General features: G+C 44.4%; 3 protein-coding genes and 1 long non-coding RNA gene across 6 annotated transcripts; 2 read left to right on the top strand and 2 right to left on the bottom strand.

Annotated features, from left to right (window-relative positions):
- The first annotated feature begins 38 nt into the window (after positions 1-38).
- LOC147049601 (uncharacterized) lies at positions 39-2090 on the top strand. The gene is made up of 3 exons (XR_015067532.1): positions 39-189; positions 1574-1614; positions 1802-2090. It is a non-coding gene; the product is annotated as an uncharacterized LOC147049601 (long non-coding RNA).
- On the bottom strand, positions 1919-10010 carry rbm12 (RNA binding motif protein 12). Its single transcript, XM_085923369.1, has 2 exons — positions 9873-10010; positions 1919-7237 (listed from the first exon to the last, which is right to left on the bottom strand). Exon 2 carries the CDS (start codon positions 7207-7209, stop codon positions 4498-4500), a length of 2712 nt encoding a protein of 903 aa, XP_085779495.1. The 5' UTR covers positions 7210-7237; positions 9873-10010; the 3' UTR covers positions 1919-4497.
- Positions 10011-10194: 184 nt separating this feature from the next.
- On the top strand, positions 10195-15709 carry hgh1 (HGH1 cochaperone). Of its 2 annotated transcripts, none has more exons than XM_085925029.1 (11): positions 10195-10399; positions 10771-10880; positions 10944-11082; positions 11295-11432; positions 12216-12367; positions 12625-12725; positions 12915-13013; positions 13083-13174; positions 13344-13466; positions 13842-14011; positions 14177-15709. In XM_085925029.1, the coding sequence occupies exons 2-10, from the start codon at positions 10771-10773 to the stop codon at positions 13977-13979; spliced, it is 1092 nt and encodes a 363-aa protein (XP_085781155.1). In that variant the 5' UTR covers positions 10195-10399; the 3' UTR covers positions 13980-14011; positions 14177-15709. The 2 variants fall into 2 exon arrangements, with proteins under 2 accessions (XP_085781155.1, XP_085781156.1); XM_085925030.1 differs by having other exon boundaries at positions 10205-10399; positions 15199-15705.
- Positions 15710-16444: 735 nt separating this feature from the next.
- Positions 16445-17623, bottom strand: LOC147049598 (uncharacterized). 2 transcript variants are annotated; one of them, XM_085925138.1, is made up of 2 exons: positions 17183-17623; positions 16445-17087 (listed from the first exon to the last, which is right to left on the bottom strand). In XM_085925138.1, the coding sequence occupies exons 1-2, from the start codon at positions 17233-17235 to the stop codon at positions 16556-16558; spliced, it is 585 nt and encodes a 194-aa protein (XP_085781264.1). In that variant the 5' UTR covers positions 17236-17623; the 3' UTR covers positions 16445-16555. The 2 variants fall into 2 exon arrangements, with proteins under 2 accessions (XP_085781264.1, XP_085781265.1); XM_085925139.1 differs by having other exon boundaries at positions 16445-17621.
- Between the last annotated feature and the right edge of the window lie 404 nt (positions 17624-18027).

Below are 18027 nucleotides of genomic sequence, written 5' to 3'. Positions count from 1 at the left end.
AGAAAGGATCATCGTCATCCTAGAGGACGACTTCCGGACTCAACTAGTCAGAATAAAACAAAGCACAGCTCAACCAACCATCACCGTTATCTACTTGGGGATCAGAAAATGATGCTTATCAAATAAACTTATTAAACCGGGGGAGTGGTAGTACGTTAAATATTCAAATGATATTCTCCGTCCCACTTGGTAAGCATAATCTTGTAATTTAACTTCCCGCTTCCCTTTGAACACCTTGCGAAGAGTTTCCTCCTCAGAATGATGTGTAAACAGCGACGGTGTATTTTCACTCAATGCTAAAATGACAACAGATAAAAAGTCAGGAACATAACGTGCCGCTCCACTCACAAATGTGCCAAACATATTCTGAGCCATTAAATTGAAGGGCATATAGTTAAAGCGGATGGAGCGCACAAAGCCAACTTCCGCATATCGCCGTATGCTTTTTACCCCATTTGTTTTAATATCACAAAGAAGCAAAAATGAAAATCAAAGAAGTATATAGCAATTCAATTTTTTTTTTTTCAGCGAATGAAAGAAATGCTCACTGGACCTATATCAAGAAGCATTCACTTCCTTCTGTGCACCGACAACAACTGTTTTTACTGGTCTTTTTTTTTTTTTTTTAATATATTGCATATTGTAAAAAGTCAACACACGACACAGGAACGGTTGATTTAAAATTGCAATCTTCACAGCATCAATACATCTGAAGTCGTTCTAAATTAGACCTTGAAGTGTTTGTTTTATGCATGCCACATTAAGATTTTTAATGTAAACACATCTAGTCAGACATCAAGACAATTATAAAGGTTGTGCATCAAAAGTGACAGCAGCAGCAAGACCTCACATTTAGTGGAGCCATCCAACAAACACTCAGCCTGGTAGCTATTTTTCTGATTTTCTAAAAATGTAGTCCTGACTTCAATCAAGCCTGTTGACAAACCACTTGAAGTTGGTCTTTTCATGCAGGTATAACAGCGTCACAGCAAAGAGGGCTAAAAAAAAAACAGTCATTCAATTTCGAGAATGTTCAAATATTACATGAATTAAGATGTAATATTATGAGAGTTAAGCAACAATGTAAAAGGAGTAATATTACAATTGTTAAATTTGTTGCACACTGAAGTTATAATCTCACAAGGCTCTAGTCTTTATTTTTGTTTGCGACGAAGGAAACATTCAGTCCACCACTTCTCACTATATTACTAACAAACAGGCTAAAAAGTGGAGCCAAAATCTGGCAGCAATAAAACACATTTGACAGTCAAACAAATAAAATGTGCCGATTTACTTACTGGTCGCACTGGTACGAATAGATGAAAAATCAACATGTACTGTCTGAAATTCTAGAAGCAAACTTGACTGGAAGATTAGAGTCCTGCACAGCAATAATATTATGGTTTACCAACTAAAACCTGGGATCATTTTAAAGTCAAATAAAAGTAATAAGAATAATTATATGTGCATATATAAATATTACATTTATCAATTAATCTGAGGAAAATCTTATTTTACAGGAAAAATTAAACGACTGTTATTGAACATTTTGTCTATCTTTTGTTCGATAAAGGTTGATGAGAGGTTCTGAAAGTGTGACAAGTTCCACCAATGGTAGGCAAAACAACCACTATTAGCTGTATTTCATTCTTAGAGTGGAATACATTTTAGTTTGAATATTCCCGATTCAAGCGCTGCGTTGCAACGATATTAAACGTTAAGTAGTCATACTTAGGCCTACTGCGCTGTTGGCAATTCGCCCTTTTTGTTCCTTTTTAACTTTCCCCCCTTGTCATTTCAGTGCGGCCCCAAGACTCCTTTGGGTTGTTGTCAGCTTCAACAAGTTATTCCAAAAAGACATCAAGACAACGGCAGAAATCAGCGAGTAATGGCAAAACAATGAGACGACGAAAGAGCAGCAAGTCGGCAGGGCATGGACAGCGTCCTCCTGTACATCCTTTTTATTAGCCAAAAAACACAAGTATGTATCAAGCACGTTGTGTAAAATCATAGTAACAAGTAAAAATATCTCAAGTCCAAACACGTACAACAAAAAAAGCTACCAAACTAAAAATCTGCCCACTCAAGAGTCCTCACATCTACTTTGTGTAGAAGTCATCATATGTATGTTTGGGTCTCCAAACACAGCAACATCATTGTTGACAAAAAAATATACATGTCATCAATCGATCGAACATGTCTAGCATGAAAAAGAGAACGAAAAGTGTGTCCCACTTCACAGCATAGCGGTATGTTCATCAATGTGCCGGTACACCAGAAAAAAAGCACAGGTGACAGTTGGTATCGCAAAATTCAAGCAAATGGCAAAGTTGGAAACTTTCCATGAAAATTGAAGGGAACAAACCAAAAGATGGAACATTGTCTCCAAAAAGAGAACCTTCGTAGGGTGTGACCAATTTAGATTTGTTTTTCCCCATACAAAAATATATCAAATAATAAGAGATGAATTACACGGGGAAACATTTTACGGTCCGTTTTACAAGACTTTGTTTAATTTAACTTGGCAGAGCAAAATCTGCCAAAATCTGGGGTGGGGAGTGTTGCAAGCTCATAGTTGAGATGAGTTTAGAAGTCCATTTTGGACCATTTTAAAAGAGCTAATATTGCCCGATAAATCTGATCCGATGGATGTTTCAAGCTCGATTTACGGGCAAGCCGACAAGGACAAGGGTTTTTACAGTTATGAGCTGGTGCCTCAAGATACAAATTCAAATCATTGTATGTATCGCAAATCATCTTTCTCATTTCTGGTGAGGCCGTCCATGTTTGTACAGTTTAAAAACAGATATACGGCTCTACAGCACATTGATGTAATTCCAGCTTCTCATGAAGCCGCAGTAACAGCCGTGCTTTGCAGAGGATAAAGAATAGATGCTCGCAAGTACTTTTTGGTTATATCCTGTCTGCGCTGGACGTTTTAACTTTGAGTCAATGAAGTGGTTGCTTTAAATAATGTGCAATTTCGTTTCATAGACAGTTAACTTCACAAAGTGTTGCTTGTTGTGAAGCAAGTTAAGTTCGCCCCTAGCAAACAGCACTCATCTGTCAAATTCTTGCTCAAAGTTGAAACCAAAGAGCTATCCAAATGATAGCCCCTATCTGCCAAAATTCTTAATACGAGTCACTCATGTCTCAAGGCAATGGCATTTTCATTTATTACCTTCAATTCCCATGAATTCCAAAGGACAGGTACAATTGGGGAATATTTTAATTTGTCTTCATACTCATTATCCATGGAAATCTACTGGAGAATTGGCAAAAATGTCCACCTTTTTGCAGCTAACTGCAGTAACAATGCATTAGCTGCTTTCCATCATCATTAATCATCATCATGACACAGGAGCACAGAAACAAAAAAGCAGACCTGTCGTGGAAAAAGCAAAGCACAACAGTGGAGATCATTGAGTATGACAGCAAGGGAACAATCTGTGACTCGTTTTACCACAACAACGACATGTAGATATTAGCATAGCAACACAGGATGTAGCGGCATTAGCATAGCAACCGCAAACGTGAAACAACCTCAGCTGGGGAACATGGACACATCGAGGTAGCAACATGGGTGTTACCATAGCGACAGAACACGATTCAGCGTTTTGCCCGGGCAAAACTCGTCATCGTCGTAATCATCGAGTGCCTTCAAATAGGCTCGAAAATGGAACATACAAATCTTCAGGGGGTTGAGCTATGCTTTCGAAAAAAGTTGGGTTGAGGGCTGGGATACCATTTACTTACAGTAAGACCCCTTTCGCATTGAGATGGTATGAGCCGGTTTAGAATTAGTGGCAAAAATTAGTACTTGTTCTTGGGTGTTTTGTGAATTTGAACCGTTGAAGCACTTGGAGCTAAAACAATCATGAAAATGAGGCCAGGCTTACAGCATCTTCTATTGGCAGGCCTTTTCCCAAACTGTCCATTCGAGTATTTCTCTGGTTTTCGACACGGGTTTAACTTTTTGTTTAACCGGATATTAACCTCTATGTGTCGCCAGAACAATCTGCCCCAGGCTCTCTCAAACAGTATCGCTAGCTCATGTGACTACATTTGAAAGTCCTCCTTATCAGGCCAGAGTGCTGGCCCCTCACTAATGTCAGCACTTTTGGCTGGTCAGAGCAAACCGTGGACCAGCAAAACACATCAGTAGCTATCTCCTTACATTATCAGCATCTTGGGTTACTTTGGTGTATTTTATTCAGTTAGTCACATGTTTTTGTCATTTTAATTGCATATGTTGATTCTTAACGGCTCCAGATGATGTAAGCTGTGTGCTGTGGAATTGCATTTTTCTGGTCATATCACAATTACAGTGGCCAATTTTCAATACCAAGTAGAAAATGCATGAGCTGCCGCTGGCAACCAGTCAACAAAAAGCCAGCAAATTCTCACCACCAGTACCCGAAGAGAACCAGCTCAGCCTGAAAGGGGAACATTTCAGTCTGTCAGTCAGTCTGCTTCAGTTAGGGTTTCTCAGATTTCTCAACCCAAGCTAATTTTGACTTTTCGTGCGCCAATGGGCCGGTCGTTTAGGTCCATCACGGCGGCGGCGGCCTCTTTTGGGTTCTGGAAGGCCACCATCGCCTCGCCGGTGGGCAGGCCTTTGTCGTTGAACTGCAAGTAGACGGATCCCGGAAGCACCTCGTAGCCATAGAAGAAGTCCATGAGCTCGTCGGCGGTGACGGTGAATGGCATGTTCTGCAGCTTGACGATGGTTGGGGCGGCGGCAGAGGCAGCAGAGGAGCGTTGATTGTTAGGGTTGTTGGGTGCTCCGGTGGGAGTCTGGAGACCCTCCGCACCTGGGTTGAAACCCGGAGGTCCGCCGGGAGGTGCGCCCCCTTGATGCCCCTGGTGATTGTTGATAGGCCCAGGGCCGCCTCTGTTCTGCGCTCCTCCGCTTGGTTTCCTGTTGCTGTTGTCAAAGGGCACCAAGCCTCTGAGTCCATCCTGACCAAACATAGGCACCCCTGCCGCGCCCGGTCGAAAACCTGGGGGTTCCAGAAGGGGAGTTCCCTGAAGACCCGCAATTAGCGGCGGGGCAACGGCAAGATTGACTTCGCCGAGTCCTACCGCCAACGGAGGGAGGGGAGGGGGACCCGTCACACCGTTTCCAGGAGTAGAGAACGGGGCCACAAATGGGGAACTGTTAAGGTTACCCATTGTATTTCTGAGGAAGTTAAACTCCTCGCCGCCAACCCCTGTAAAGGGATTCATGTGGGGCTGCTGTTGAACCGCCTGGGCCTGCAGGAGCTGGTTCTGGCTCTGCTTCTGGCTTTGCTGTTGGTTCTGGTGTTGATTTCTTTGGCCCCTCTTGTTTTGGGGTGGGGGATTTCTCTCAATTTCCTTCATCTGCTCAAAGGTCACGAGATGAACGAACGCATCACGGCCGTTGAGCTTCTGCCGGTGAAGCCGTTCCGTTTTGCGGGCGTCTTCCTCGGTCTGTAGCTGGAAGACTGCCTGCCCTAAACCATTGCCGTGGGCATCGGTCAGGACCTTAAGCGTGTCTTCGTAAATCCCAATGCCTTCCAGGAAGGCACGGACGTCCTTCTTGGAAATATTGTAAGGGATGTTGGTGATATGTGCACAGTTTCTCTGTGTTTTGTGGCCATCCTGGTTCTTGCCATCGTTCTGCATGGCTTCACGCTTACGAATGGAGTCAATCTTTTCCAGCATTCCCTTGTAGCTGATGGGGTGTACCTGGATGAAGCGCGGTCCCATGTATTGCATGTGAGAAGCCAGTGCAGCCTTGTAGTCCTGCTCCGTTTTGAACTCCAGAAAGCCTTCTCCTGTGGCTTGCCCATTAGGGCCATAGGCAATGTACATAGTGTCCTCCACCACAGACAGATTCTTGAAGAACTCTTTGATCTGTTTTTTGTCAGCCTCGTAAGGGAGGCCCTTTAGGTAAACGCAATACTCTTGTCGATGCGGCGATCTGGACCTCCCCCGCTGATCGCGGCCAACGTCGACGGCTTGACTACGCCGATGATGCTGCTGCTGGTCTTGCGGGTGAATGCTTGATTTGGCGCTATGCTGAGGAGTCAGGCCCATTGTGCTGTGATTGAGGTTGGCCCACTGCCTCTCAGAGCCCGGGGTGACCTCAATGAACCTTTGACCCATCATGCCGCCGCCTCGCTTCACAGCTTCAAAACTATCTTGGGGCGCGAAGAATTTGACCATGGCTCTGCCGGTCGGACGTCCCAATCCGTCTCTCAAAAAGCGCACTCCGTCCACCCCCAGACCCTGGAAAAACTCCCTGATCTCCATCTCTGAGCAAGAGAATGCGAGGTTCTGCAAGAGGACAAACAATTCATCTGGACCGGACACGGTAATGGTGGCTGCGGCGGCCTTCATGTGAGCCTGGAGTCCCAGAGACGCAAGAGGGGAGAGGGGGTTGAACAACATTGGGTTTGGGGCACTGAGGGGGAGGCCTGCGGCAAGTCCTCCGGGCGGGGGCATGGTGGGGTTGAAAGGTGGCAGAGAGGGCATGTGTGACAGGTGAGACATTGGCGGTACAGGAGGTCCATGGGAAAGTTGGCTGACAGTAGGGACAGGGGGTAGGGATGACACAGGAGGAGGAACCGCGGCTAACGCGGGTATCCCCGACATGGAGGGCATGTTGGGCATGGGGGCAATAAGCGAAGAGCCCGCGTTGAGGGAGGTCAGGGCCGTTGTAACAGTGGGGGCGGTGTTGTAAGAATGAGGAAAGTTAGGCATCATACTCGCCAGGCTAGCCGCGGCTTTGTGAATTGGGGTCTCTTGTGAAGAGGTCACAGCCACCACAGCGGGAGTGTTAGTGAAAGCGGGGTTTCCATGGCTACCACTTCGCCCCACTGCGGCCGACTGGATCGCAGGTACAGCTGCCACGGAAGATTGGCGATTAGCCGCCGTGGGCGTGGTGGTTTCAACCGCACCCGTGCCGCCCTCAAATCTTCGCCTGCTCAACTCAATCATGTTCTGCATTTCTGTCTTGCTGCTGAGCAACAATGACACTTTGGAGCCCTTAATGGACCCACCTGTGCGCATCATCCCCAGCCGAGCGTCCTCGTCGGTGGCAAAGACAATGAAGGCCTCGCCATGCTCGCCACCCACGATGTGCACGCCCCCATCAGGGATAGTGAGGCCAGAGAAGAAGTGCCTGATGTCCATGGTGCCGGCCACTATGGGCAGACCTTGCAGTCTGATGACTACCGCCATACTGACAGCTAATCAACAGGCCTACAACCTGGGGAGAGAGCAACACTGCCGTCAGATCAGAAGCAAAGTAGACCAGACCCGTGGTTTCCAGATGCCCGGCAAACATAGTATGACAATGCAGAATTTGGGGGGCACTCGAACCAAACATTTGGAAACCAGCAGTTCTGTGGCGAAGAATGAGGGGTGAAGAGTGAAACATTTGCAGAAGAACGAGAAACAAAGCTCAACTCCAAGCCCATCTATAAGACTTGAATTTAGACTACTACTTGGAAAGTGATGAGCTCAAGCTTCCAGAACACAATTAATAGCCGACAATAACAGTTTGAATGGTGTACAGAAATAATATCATAGAATAAATGTAGCAGGACAAAATTGTGCCAAGATCGTGAGCTAACGTGCTAAAATGTGTCTCATATTTATTCTTGGTGAGAGGCTAGCTTTAAGGTTCCACACTTCTCTTGGAGCAGCTAAAGTGACCCGGTTCAGCCTAATTTCCCAAAAGCTCCCCGCTTAAATCTAAATCCCAAGCAAAACTGTGACAATGCAGAGAATGGACAAGATGAATAAACACAACAAACAATAGCTTATTTCTCAAAGAAAACTTGAGAGAAATTCCTCAAAAACTGTAAAGCACTGTAAAAACAACAACATTTGGTTTAATTGTAAAATGAGATGCAAACAATTGCAATGCTCCTCAACTGGCTTCATAGTTTTAGGCTATCTAGGATGTGGGCATTCTGCTGAACACCAAAACCAAGCCTTGACAGTTGTACAACCCTAAAAAAAAAAACTCTTTTCTCAAGAACTAAATATGCAGGACAGTAAATTATAACAGATAGCCACCATATTTAAAAAAAGAAAAATCAGCAACAGCACACATATGATCATAATACCACAACAGCAGAGCACTACCAGAAATGGCAAAAAAAAAAAAGAACAGATCAGACACATCATTGACTAAAATCGCCCATCGTTAGCATGAGCAAACCACCACTCAGCAAAATACCAGCAGCTCAACAGCAAATCACACAGCAGCGCTGACATTGCGGATAAAATCCTCATAACACAGCTCAAGAGCACTACAACCACATTCAACAAAATTATACACTCAAGCATCTTGAATTTAGAGCCAAAGTCAAGGAATGCCCGTACAAATCATGCCATCAAGACACAGACTTGTGAGGGATGTTGACCAAGCCCGTACCTTTAAGAGGCCAAAACTGTTTGGAATTGCCCAAAATAAAACTGTGGTACCTTGACTTAGCAGTCAAAATGGGTCAAATCCATGCATTTTAAGCCAAAGCCCACGTCCCTTCCTCGGAAGCGTATTTATTTCTGTGGGGGGGATATGCAAATGTGCATTAAACTCGCAAATTTCCAAATATTTTGTCAAGGCAGACCACAATTTCACAGCCACGTTGCACCACACGGCACGGGTCAATCCAAAGAAAAAAGCAGTACACAGCACATCTCGGCGGCATGGCGAGAGCAGTGAGGAGGGCACGTAAAAGGAGACAAGAACGGTGCAACTCTAAATGCAGCGACACAAACAAAAACAACTAATGCCCCTTTAGTATCGGTTCAACCCCACCCCAGGTACTTTTTCTGGACCAAGTACCTCCAGTGGAAAAGTCAATAGCAAGAAGAGCCAAGCTGTCCATACGATGACATTCCGCACTGGAATCATAAACCATTAGGTCACCCTTGTGTGCTAAAGTTGGCTGGACCTCTTGATGGTAATCAGCAACACCTCTACAGAAGCAAACCACAAATTTTTTTTGAGTGGGCACCAGACCAAAGTACATCAACCACTAAGCACTTTCAGACCGAAAAAAAATGAAAGAAGGTAAGCATCCGGTGTAGTGAAGAGAAAAGCTTCCATCGTAAATTGCACAGAACCCAGCAAACAGTAGACACACATGATCCTTTTAAATGGCCAGGAAAAGCGCATTCATAAGACACAGCAGATCATTGGGAGCACAGCCAGCAACGAAACTTAATGACTTCAGCCTCAAAACCCAGCAAATGTGTCCACTTTGGTGTGTAAACAGACACAATGTGGATATTTGTTTGGATCCAACTCATTCAATACACATTAGACCCACTAAGGCAACAACCCAATATGGGAATTTTTCGAGCATTTATTTAATTTTACAGTTTGGAAAAAAATTACAGCTCAATCCATCACTAGCCTCCTTTTGCTGGCAGATTTGATGTTACCAGCCCTGTACGCTGCTAGAAGCTAATAAAAAAACTTGGCTTACATCACTTTAAAGACACACTAACATCGGCTAATTGACACAATAATAAGAACGCAAAAACGATGATGTGATAGGTATCGATCTGAGCACGGCTACTTATAGTATTGTATCATCCCGAACGACGAATTAAACACGTTTTTTTGATTGAACTAAGCATAATTATAGACAAGACAGTATTTGGACTTTATAATACTAATAATAACAATATTGAGAACTAATTTTGATAGAATCGCATTAACGTAAAAAAACATGAGACGCCCCATTAGCTACTTAGCTGTTAGCCAAACCTCTTTTGTGTGTGTGTGCGTGTGTGTGGATGGTAGCGGACCAGAGTCGCAATTTTCCGGCGTCTTGTGTCCTAAATCTTTTAGCGAAGCATTTTTTTCTTCTAGTAATTCTTACCAAGGAATCTGTCAACTAACACACTCAGGTTTGATTCATGCACCGACGTCTTGGTTTCTCACTTCAGTCTCTGCAAAATAAAATGGCTTTGGGATAAAGCTCGCAGGCAGAGACCGCGGTGTCTGCACACGAAATGTCGGCGGAAATAACGCGATAGCTTGCACTTACCGCGAGAAGCTAAAGTCAGCGCATTGTCTCCATCTACCGTTCGAAAACGATGAGTGAATTAAAATGTGTGGTTGGATAGAATGCTTAGAGCTCTATGAAAACAGTTTTAACTATTTAAAAAAGCATTATTGGCCACATTAATACAAAAGTTGTGATTTTCTGTGTTTTGTTTAGATTTGATATCCTCCATCCGCGGCTACTTCTTTGTCCAAGTGGGCTTACCGTAGAAGCTTCCGTTGCAGATGTGTTTCCCGGATGCGTTTCCCACACGTGAGGGTTGTAAACACACGTGACATTCCGCGTTTTAAAGTGACGAATTACGAGCAGAATGAGACCAGCGGCTGTATAGCAAGTTGAAGGTAGTTATGGTTATGAAACTGCACGTTCGACCATCGCTGTCCAAGTCAAGCTTGTCGCTTTTCACCTCGGTGCAAGTCACCGCGAACGAGCCTAGCATGAATACCAATACTTCTTACGGCTTTTCCTAATATGATCGCAGTCTGTCCCTAAATTATTTGCTTCTTCTCGATAAAGTGTCAGCGAAATCACTAGGTATCTCATAAATCATTTTGTATCTCACAAGAATGTTTCAAAACTGTACACTCCTCAAGTGGGAAGTAAAAGAACGTTGTAAATTGCTCGTTGTCAGTCTCGAGCGAATGCTTTCCAAGCTTTATGATATGTCCATTAAGACTCGAGGTTCATAATTTTATGTTGTGCTTGTTTGAAGATGCTGAGCGATTCTGAGTCCGCCGAGCTGCTCTCCTTCCTGACACCTGCGACACGGCCCGATGTCAAAGGCCACACCACCAGCTACATCCTGGGCTTGTCAGGAAACAGGTGAGTGTCAGTATGGCGAATGATGATCAGGATTTTGCCATTAAACTGTGCTGTTTTATGCAGAGATGGCTGCCGCTTCCTTCGCACCAAACCTGAGCTCGTAGCCGCTCTGTTCGCTCTGACGTCTGACCTGTCTATCGCCATCGCCAAGGACTGCTACCACATCCTGATCAACCTGTCGGCTGACGAGACTCTTCACCAGGTAACGTACCTGGTACATGCTGCTGCATCATTCAAAGATACATTTGGTTCCATGAATATTGGGACATCAAGTTGATACAATTTTCATATTTTTGCTCTAAACACCAACCACAAAATAAAATCCAGCTCCAAAGGCCACGCTCCTTCAAAGCACACAACAGTGGTTGTGACTTTTGGCTTTTCCAAACTCAAAATGTGTTTGCACCCGGTCAGGTGTTGCTGACAGATATCGACATGGTCCGCACGCTGGTCAGGAACCTCAAAGATCCGCAGTACCACTTTTCTGACCAGATCTGCACCATCCTGTCCAACCTGACGCGCCACGAGAAGACATGCAAGATACTCTTCAAGGTTCGCTGTGACCCCACTGGGCGATTTACAAACACCTTCAGCTCGGATGACCTTGCCTGTGATGTCAATTATATTCATTACAGACTGTCACTATCAAAACAAAACCAGTTCAGCAGACTACAGACTAAACCAAACTAACTTTGTACTATTCCACACTTTAAATTAAAGACCAGATGTCAGACAAGACTAGACTTTATTTTTTATTAGGCTAGACTAGACCTGCGCAAACCAGACTTTATAGCACAATTGTCAAACTCAAGGCCCGGGGGCCAGATACGGCCCGCCACATCATTTTATGTGGCCCGCAAACACAAATTGTCCATCAAATTCGTGTGTCATTATTAGAATTGCAAATCGTCTTCACTTTTAATAATATCTTTTTTTTTTATATTTGACCTTGTTTTTAGTCATCTGATTTGAAAACGAGTTCTTTGTCAGTTTGTTTTGTAGCTTAAACTGTATATAATATGAGGTGCTCATACATTTATTTGGGTTGACAGTCATAATGGCCCTCCTCCGAAAGAAGCTACGACTACAATGTGGCCCGTGAAAAAAACGAGTTTGACACCCCTGCTTTATAGTCACCCAAATTTTTGGCTAGATTAAAAGAAACCTAACCTAAAATCTTTAGACCGGCCCAACTTTAAGCCTCTCACCAGATAAGACGTTGGATTAAATCAAACTTGATAGACTTTAAAATAAACTGCGTTATTTTTGAGCCAGCTGTTAATAGGATGTAATAGACACTAAAGGTAAAGAAGAAACGCTGTTTTTTTTTTTTAGGTGCTCCAAGAGGAGCTTGGTCTGGCTCAGCTGGTGGACATGTTATGTACGGAGGCTTACAACCCCCACGCCAAGCTGCACTATCTGGCTCCGCTGCTGTCCAATCTCACGCAGTTGCCCGACGCCAGACGCTTCCTGATGGACAAAGACAGGTCCGTTGTGTTACCCGCTATACATGGGGGAGGGGGCAAAAGCACCTCAACCAGCTCAGTGGCCTAGTGGTAGAGTGTCTGCCCTGAGACTGGAAGCTTGTGGGTTTAAACCCCGGCCGGGTCAGACCAAAGACTTTAAAAATCTTTCTCGAGCGAGGCACCGCTGCTGCTCGTCGGAAATGTGCTTTGGTACTGATTGCCGTTTCCAATCATTCGAATCAATTTTGGTGGGGGTAATTGATTTGTGTGTGTTGCAGGTGTGTGGTCCAACGCTTGTTGCCCTTCACACAGTTTCAGGCGTCTGCGGTGCGACGTGGCGGTGTCATTGGCGTCCTGCGCAACTGCTGCTTTGACTATGGTGAGAAGCTGTCATGTCAGCATGAGAGATGGCAAATAGACACTTTTTTCAATGCTACAAAACACTCAAGAAGGGTCTGTGGTTTTATTTGTCCTTGAGATGTTGGGACTTTTTGGGTCGTTAGAATTCACGGTAGCAGAAGAAAAGTGATTTTTCCTCAGTTGTCGTCACATGACCGTTCTCCTGCAGCCAATCACGAGTGGCTCCTAAGCGAGCAAGTGGACATCCTGCCCTTTCTGCTGCTTCCACTGGCCGGTTCGGAAGAGCTGAGCGATGAGGACAATGAAGGTTCAAGCTCTGCCTGGTCGCATGTGTTGTGGTGGTGATGATGATGATGATGATGTCATGGTGGTGTAGGTCTGCCTGTGGACCTTCAGTACCTGCCAGAGGACAAGAAGAGAGAAGAGGACCCCGACATCAGGAAGATGCTCCTGGAAATGCTTATGCTGGTAACAAACAAATGGCGTACTCACGCTTTATACATAAGTGGGACTATTGAGAGTTGTGTCCAAGAAAACTCTGGCAAAAGTTGAAGTGCTGATTCAACTCATTTTCCTTGAGTAAATGTTCTCAGCATATTGTGCCTGTGTTCCCGCTCACATCGATACCGTCCGCTAGCTGACGGCGACTAAAGATGGCCGACAGACTCTGAAAGACAAGAATGTGTACGTCATCATGAGGGAGTTCCACCGGTGGGAGACGAACCCCAAAGTCACCAGTGCGTGTGAAAAACTGGTTGAGGTATGATCACTTTTATCACACGGAGATGGGTTAAATGCAGAGGACAAATTTCACCACACCCAGATGTGTGTGTGACAATCATTGGGACTTTGACTTTAACGGGCCAAATTTAATAAGAGATTGGACATTTTTTTTATAGTGCTTTCACAGCAGCTTTCCCCATGCTTTACAAAAACATCAAATAATACAAGAGACAATATCACATCAAACATTGTACGCCTGTAAATGAGCCCCCCCTGGCACCCCATGAAACGCCAACAGTCTGAAACCATTTTGAATAGGACTGGCACATTGGTGCTGTTGTTGAATCCAGCTTTTTTTTTTCCATCTTAGGCAACTGGATAAGCTTAAAGTTTCTTTGTGTACCATCTGCAGGTGCTAATTGGGGACGAGCCGGAGCAGGGCATGGAGAACCTGCTGGAGGTCAACATTCCACAAGACGTGGAGGAAAAACTGAAGGAGGCAGATGCCAAGGAGCAGCAGGAGCTGGAAACGCAAGAGGAAAGGACGTAGAAACACCAAAAGGCAGAGCAGACCAACAGCAGGCACGAATCATTATGAAATATCTTCATAAGCACGTTTTATGATGTGGCGTATGACCAAGATGTTGCATGCTTCCTAAACACGGATCTTTAATGATAAAACTGTGCCAAAAGCGGACAATTACAATTGATAAAAGAGGCCATCGCCCATTCGTCCACTTTCTATAGATTGCTCATTCAAGACTTTGGGTGAGCCCTCGACTGGTCGCCATTCAATCGTAGAACACATCGACACAAACAACCAGTCACACGAACAAGCTGTCTTCAATGATGTTCTTGAAATGTTGAAGGAAGTCGGAGTACCCGTGGAAAACATGAAGAACATACAAACTCCCGAGCTAAGATTGACACCTGCGACGTCAAGACTGTGACTGACGCTGGACAGGCATGAAATATTTCCAAATTCAAATAAGTTTTAGTTCATCACATTGCAAGAAGGATGAGGTTGCCGTAATTCAGTTTAGCCAGCAGAGGGCGCCAACGCTTTACCCATTTAGCGCTACTACATGACGTTTCATTTCCTTGTTGTTGTTTTTTCCCCTCACTTTTTCATTGCGACAAGCTCCCGGAACACCTTTCACCTCACTGCTTATGTGATATCATTACCAGAGCCACCGAAAACGATGCTTTGTTGGAAGTTCACAAAAAACTATCTGTCTGTCCTTCAGGCAATCAAGGATGAGAACAGAGCCAAATTTGAGTAATAACAATAGTGACTTATTTCTACACACGGTGAGAGCGATTTCAAAATAGAGAAGCTCCCTCAAAGGTCACGCTGTAGCGAATTAGCCGCTGCGGTTACCATATTCACTCCTGTGTTTGGGTCCTCAAGGCGCATGGCCCTTGACGCTTAGACTTTTTGTTGGTCTTCTCTGAGGATTATATCTAGTTATTGTACGTTTTTATGGAACTGTAACTCACTTTGAGTGTATTGTTGCCAGTGTCATGGGGAAAACTCAAATGAGTCAAAAATGAATAACTTCCCCCTTTTTGTGATGACTTTTAAAATGAGCAATTTAAAATGAGGCTACCGCATTGAATGCAGCAATACTAAATGCCTCTTAAATTACGCAATCTTCAAGTTGACAACACAGGAAAAAAATAAACCAGATTTCGTCTATTCGTCTAGTTGCATGCCATAACTGTCAATTGAAATGTTTATCTGGGCTCTGATTGGCTGTTCCCACCAGGCTCCACCCCTTGAGGGGATTGCTGTACTTTTCCACTCCAAGTGAAAAACTATCTCCGGTCCACTTCTTCTCTTCCTCCTGGCAACACCGAGCACACCTTGTCTGATTGGTGGCTGAACAAAATCCGGTAGCGTGTTATTTTTTTTTTTTTATCATCAAAGAAATGAAAGGAAAAGAGACACTCTTGAGCCAGTGATATAAGGTGGGGAATTGGCATATAAGAGGAAATCAGATCAGGCACTTGGCTGGTAGAACATCTCCGACATCTTAGCGCACATATTGAAGCATCTGAGATTTCTCTGAAAATAGAGTGGAATGAGAGCAGAGCCAACGAGACCTGTACGACCAGCCTAAAGTCACACATTGCAAACACACACTGCAGGTTAGCGTGACACCTTGCGTGGTTTCGTGGGTGTCATGTATTATGCACTATTTGTGTGCTGTATAATGTGATAAAATATTAAATGTAAAAAAAAAAAAAAAGTTTCTGACTTCTTTGTGTTTTGACACTCTTACTTTTATCTTGTAAAACATCCATTAAAAATAAAAATAGCCAACTCTATTTGGGCTAAGTTTAGGCTTTCTTTACTTGCAAAAAAATTTTTTTTTTCTTGATTGTACAAAAACACACCTACTTTTGTTCATTTTTGGTTTTCCTCCTGTTAACAGGGCATCAGTGGATCACGTGCAGCCAGCTCAATGCTGATTGGCCGCTTGTAGTCGCACCCACCACGCAATGTGCGTGTGTGGGACAACAGTAGCAGCAACAGTAAACCAAACGTCCAGTTGTTTTTTCGATAATCACATTTATTTTGCACGTGTACAACTTACTAAATTACAGTAGATGTATTTTACCTTTTGTTGTATGATTCCATCTCGATTCCTCAATATTCTGTTATGACTTTGGCATGAACGGGTTGTTGAATTTTGACAAAGTTCCATCTCAAATAATAAAACGGCCTTTGTGAGGTTTTTTTTTTTTACATCAGCATAAACCTGACAAAATGTTGACTGTTAATGATGGAAAGTTCTACTTACGTGTAAATAAAGTTTCAACAAAATTACGTACAAAGATTAATAATAATAATAATTAACAGGACCGCACAAATGAAGCTATTTAACTCAGCTCAGTACCAAGATGCCATAAAACCAATACTCTTATTGCCTTAGCTTGAGCACCAAAACGTCGAATAAGCGAGTTTCCCACCAAATAATGACGGATAGGTTAAAAAAAAAAAAAACTCAATTTCTTCCAGTTTAATTTATTCTACTTGTGTTTCCAAGTGGAAATTCAAAGTATTGTACAAAACACCTTTTTGTTGACAACTCCTGAAGACAAAAGCACAAACCTGCACTTTTATAACGTCAGAAAATCACAGAACTGTGCAAAGTCCCGTTGCATGAAGTTGTGGCTTTGCAGGAGGTCGTCCTCGGACGGGAAGTACTGCATGCTGTCCTCATGCTGGACCACCTGGTCCTGGCGTGTCCCTGTAGCCCCTTCATGTTCTGGTTCCGAACCATCTGGCAGCGCCCCCCTGGCGTTTTCCAGGGCTCCAAGGTATGAGTCCATGTCGGTGAGTTCCGATTCGCTATCGGAGCAGCTCCCACCGGTGTCGCTGCCCACGGAATCGGAACGCATGTGCATCATCTGATACTTCTCGTGCATGAGGAACTGGTTGGTGTTCTTGGGGGCGCGCATGCCCCGAGCTCGCTTGCCTTGGACGTTGATGGGCCGGAGGCGCTGCAAACTAGTGCTGCTGGTGGGCCTCTGGAGTCTTGCGTGATGATGAGGATGCTGTTGCTGCTTCTTGCGTCCTCTCAAACAGACACCAACTGCCCTGCGCTTCTCGCTGCGGGCCTCCCGCCGGGCTTCTCGCCCGTACACCTCCCTGTAGAGCATCCTTCTTTCAAGCTGCTTTCCTTGTTCACATCCTCAACAAAGAGGACGTTTTCAGTGTCTCGCCGACGACCCCAACCAGTCTACCTTTTGATAGTTTTGCGGCTTTTCTTCTTGACGTCTGGCTTGGGCTGGTGCATAGCCTGCTCGTCTTCACCTCGTTTGCCCGCTTGCTTGCGAGCTTTCTCGGGCTACGCGTCACGCCCTCTTCGGCCTTTGCGACGCTCCTCTTTTTTACCTCACAGGAGCTGCGCGCAGCGTCGACTGAACTGAGGTGTTTAGAAAGCGAGCTACCAAGTAGGCGCTTTAATAATGTCGAATTTTTTTTTTTGTTTCTACGATGGTTTTCTTGTTTTCTGTTTAATCAAGTTTTGGTCTTCGTTGTATGACATTTGGCCCTTCTCTCAGCAGCCAACTGAACTATCACGCCGACAGAGCTGAGAGGACAAATAAAGGGGTTGAACGATCCAATGGGGGACTCCACGCGGGGGTGGAGCTCCACTACCACCCTCTCCTGTCTTCTCTTTTCCTCCTCACGACTACCGCCGCTTCATATATGTAGTAACGTTACGTATCTTATATCTACGTCGTGCTATGAAGTCTTACCACGTATGTATACGTTTGTTTACGTGCTAGCGTTTATGATGGTGGCCCATTCATTCACACAAATGGTTCAATCCACTTCTGAAACTTGATCCAATTCTGCTCTGATTGGAGCCCCGCCTACTTCCCGATTGACACCAGCAGCAGTCGCTGGACACGTTAGGAACGCTTGTTTTCCCCAACAAACTATTTTTAAAAGTATGTTTTCGTGATTCTTTTTTTTAAATCATATTTCATAAGGGGGAAAGTCACTACTATTTATATGAGGGAGCGTTACATTCGTGTTTTGCTCGTCCAGATTAATGTAACAATTTAAGAAAATTTGCTCT

This window comes from Syngnathus leptorhynchus, chromosome 11 (assembly GCF_054491065.1).
Source record: "Syngnathus leptorhynchus isolate UIUO chromosome 11, UIUO_Slep, whole genome shotgun sequence".
In the NCBI taxonomy this organism is placed as follows: Eukaryota; Metazoa; Chordata; class Actinopteri; order Syngnathiformes; family Syngnathidae; genus Syngnathus; species Syngnathus leptorhynchus.
The sequence above is the reverse complement of the archived record's forward strand: the minus strand, read 5'-3'. Positions and strand labels throughout refer to the sequence as shown.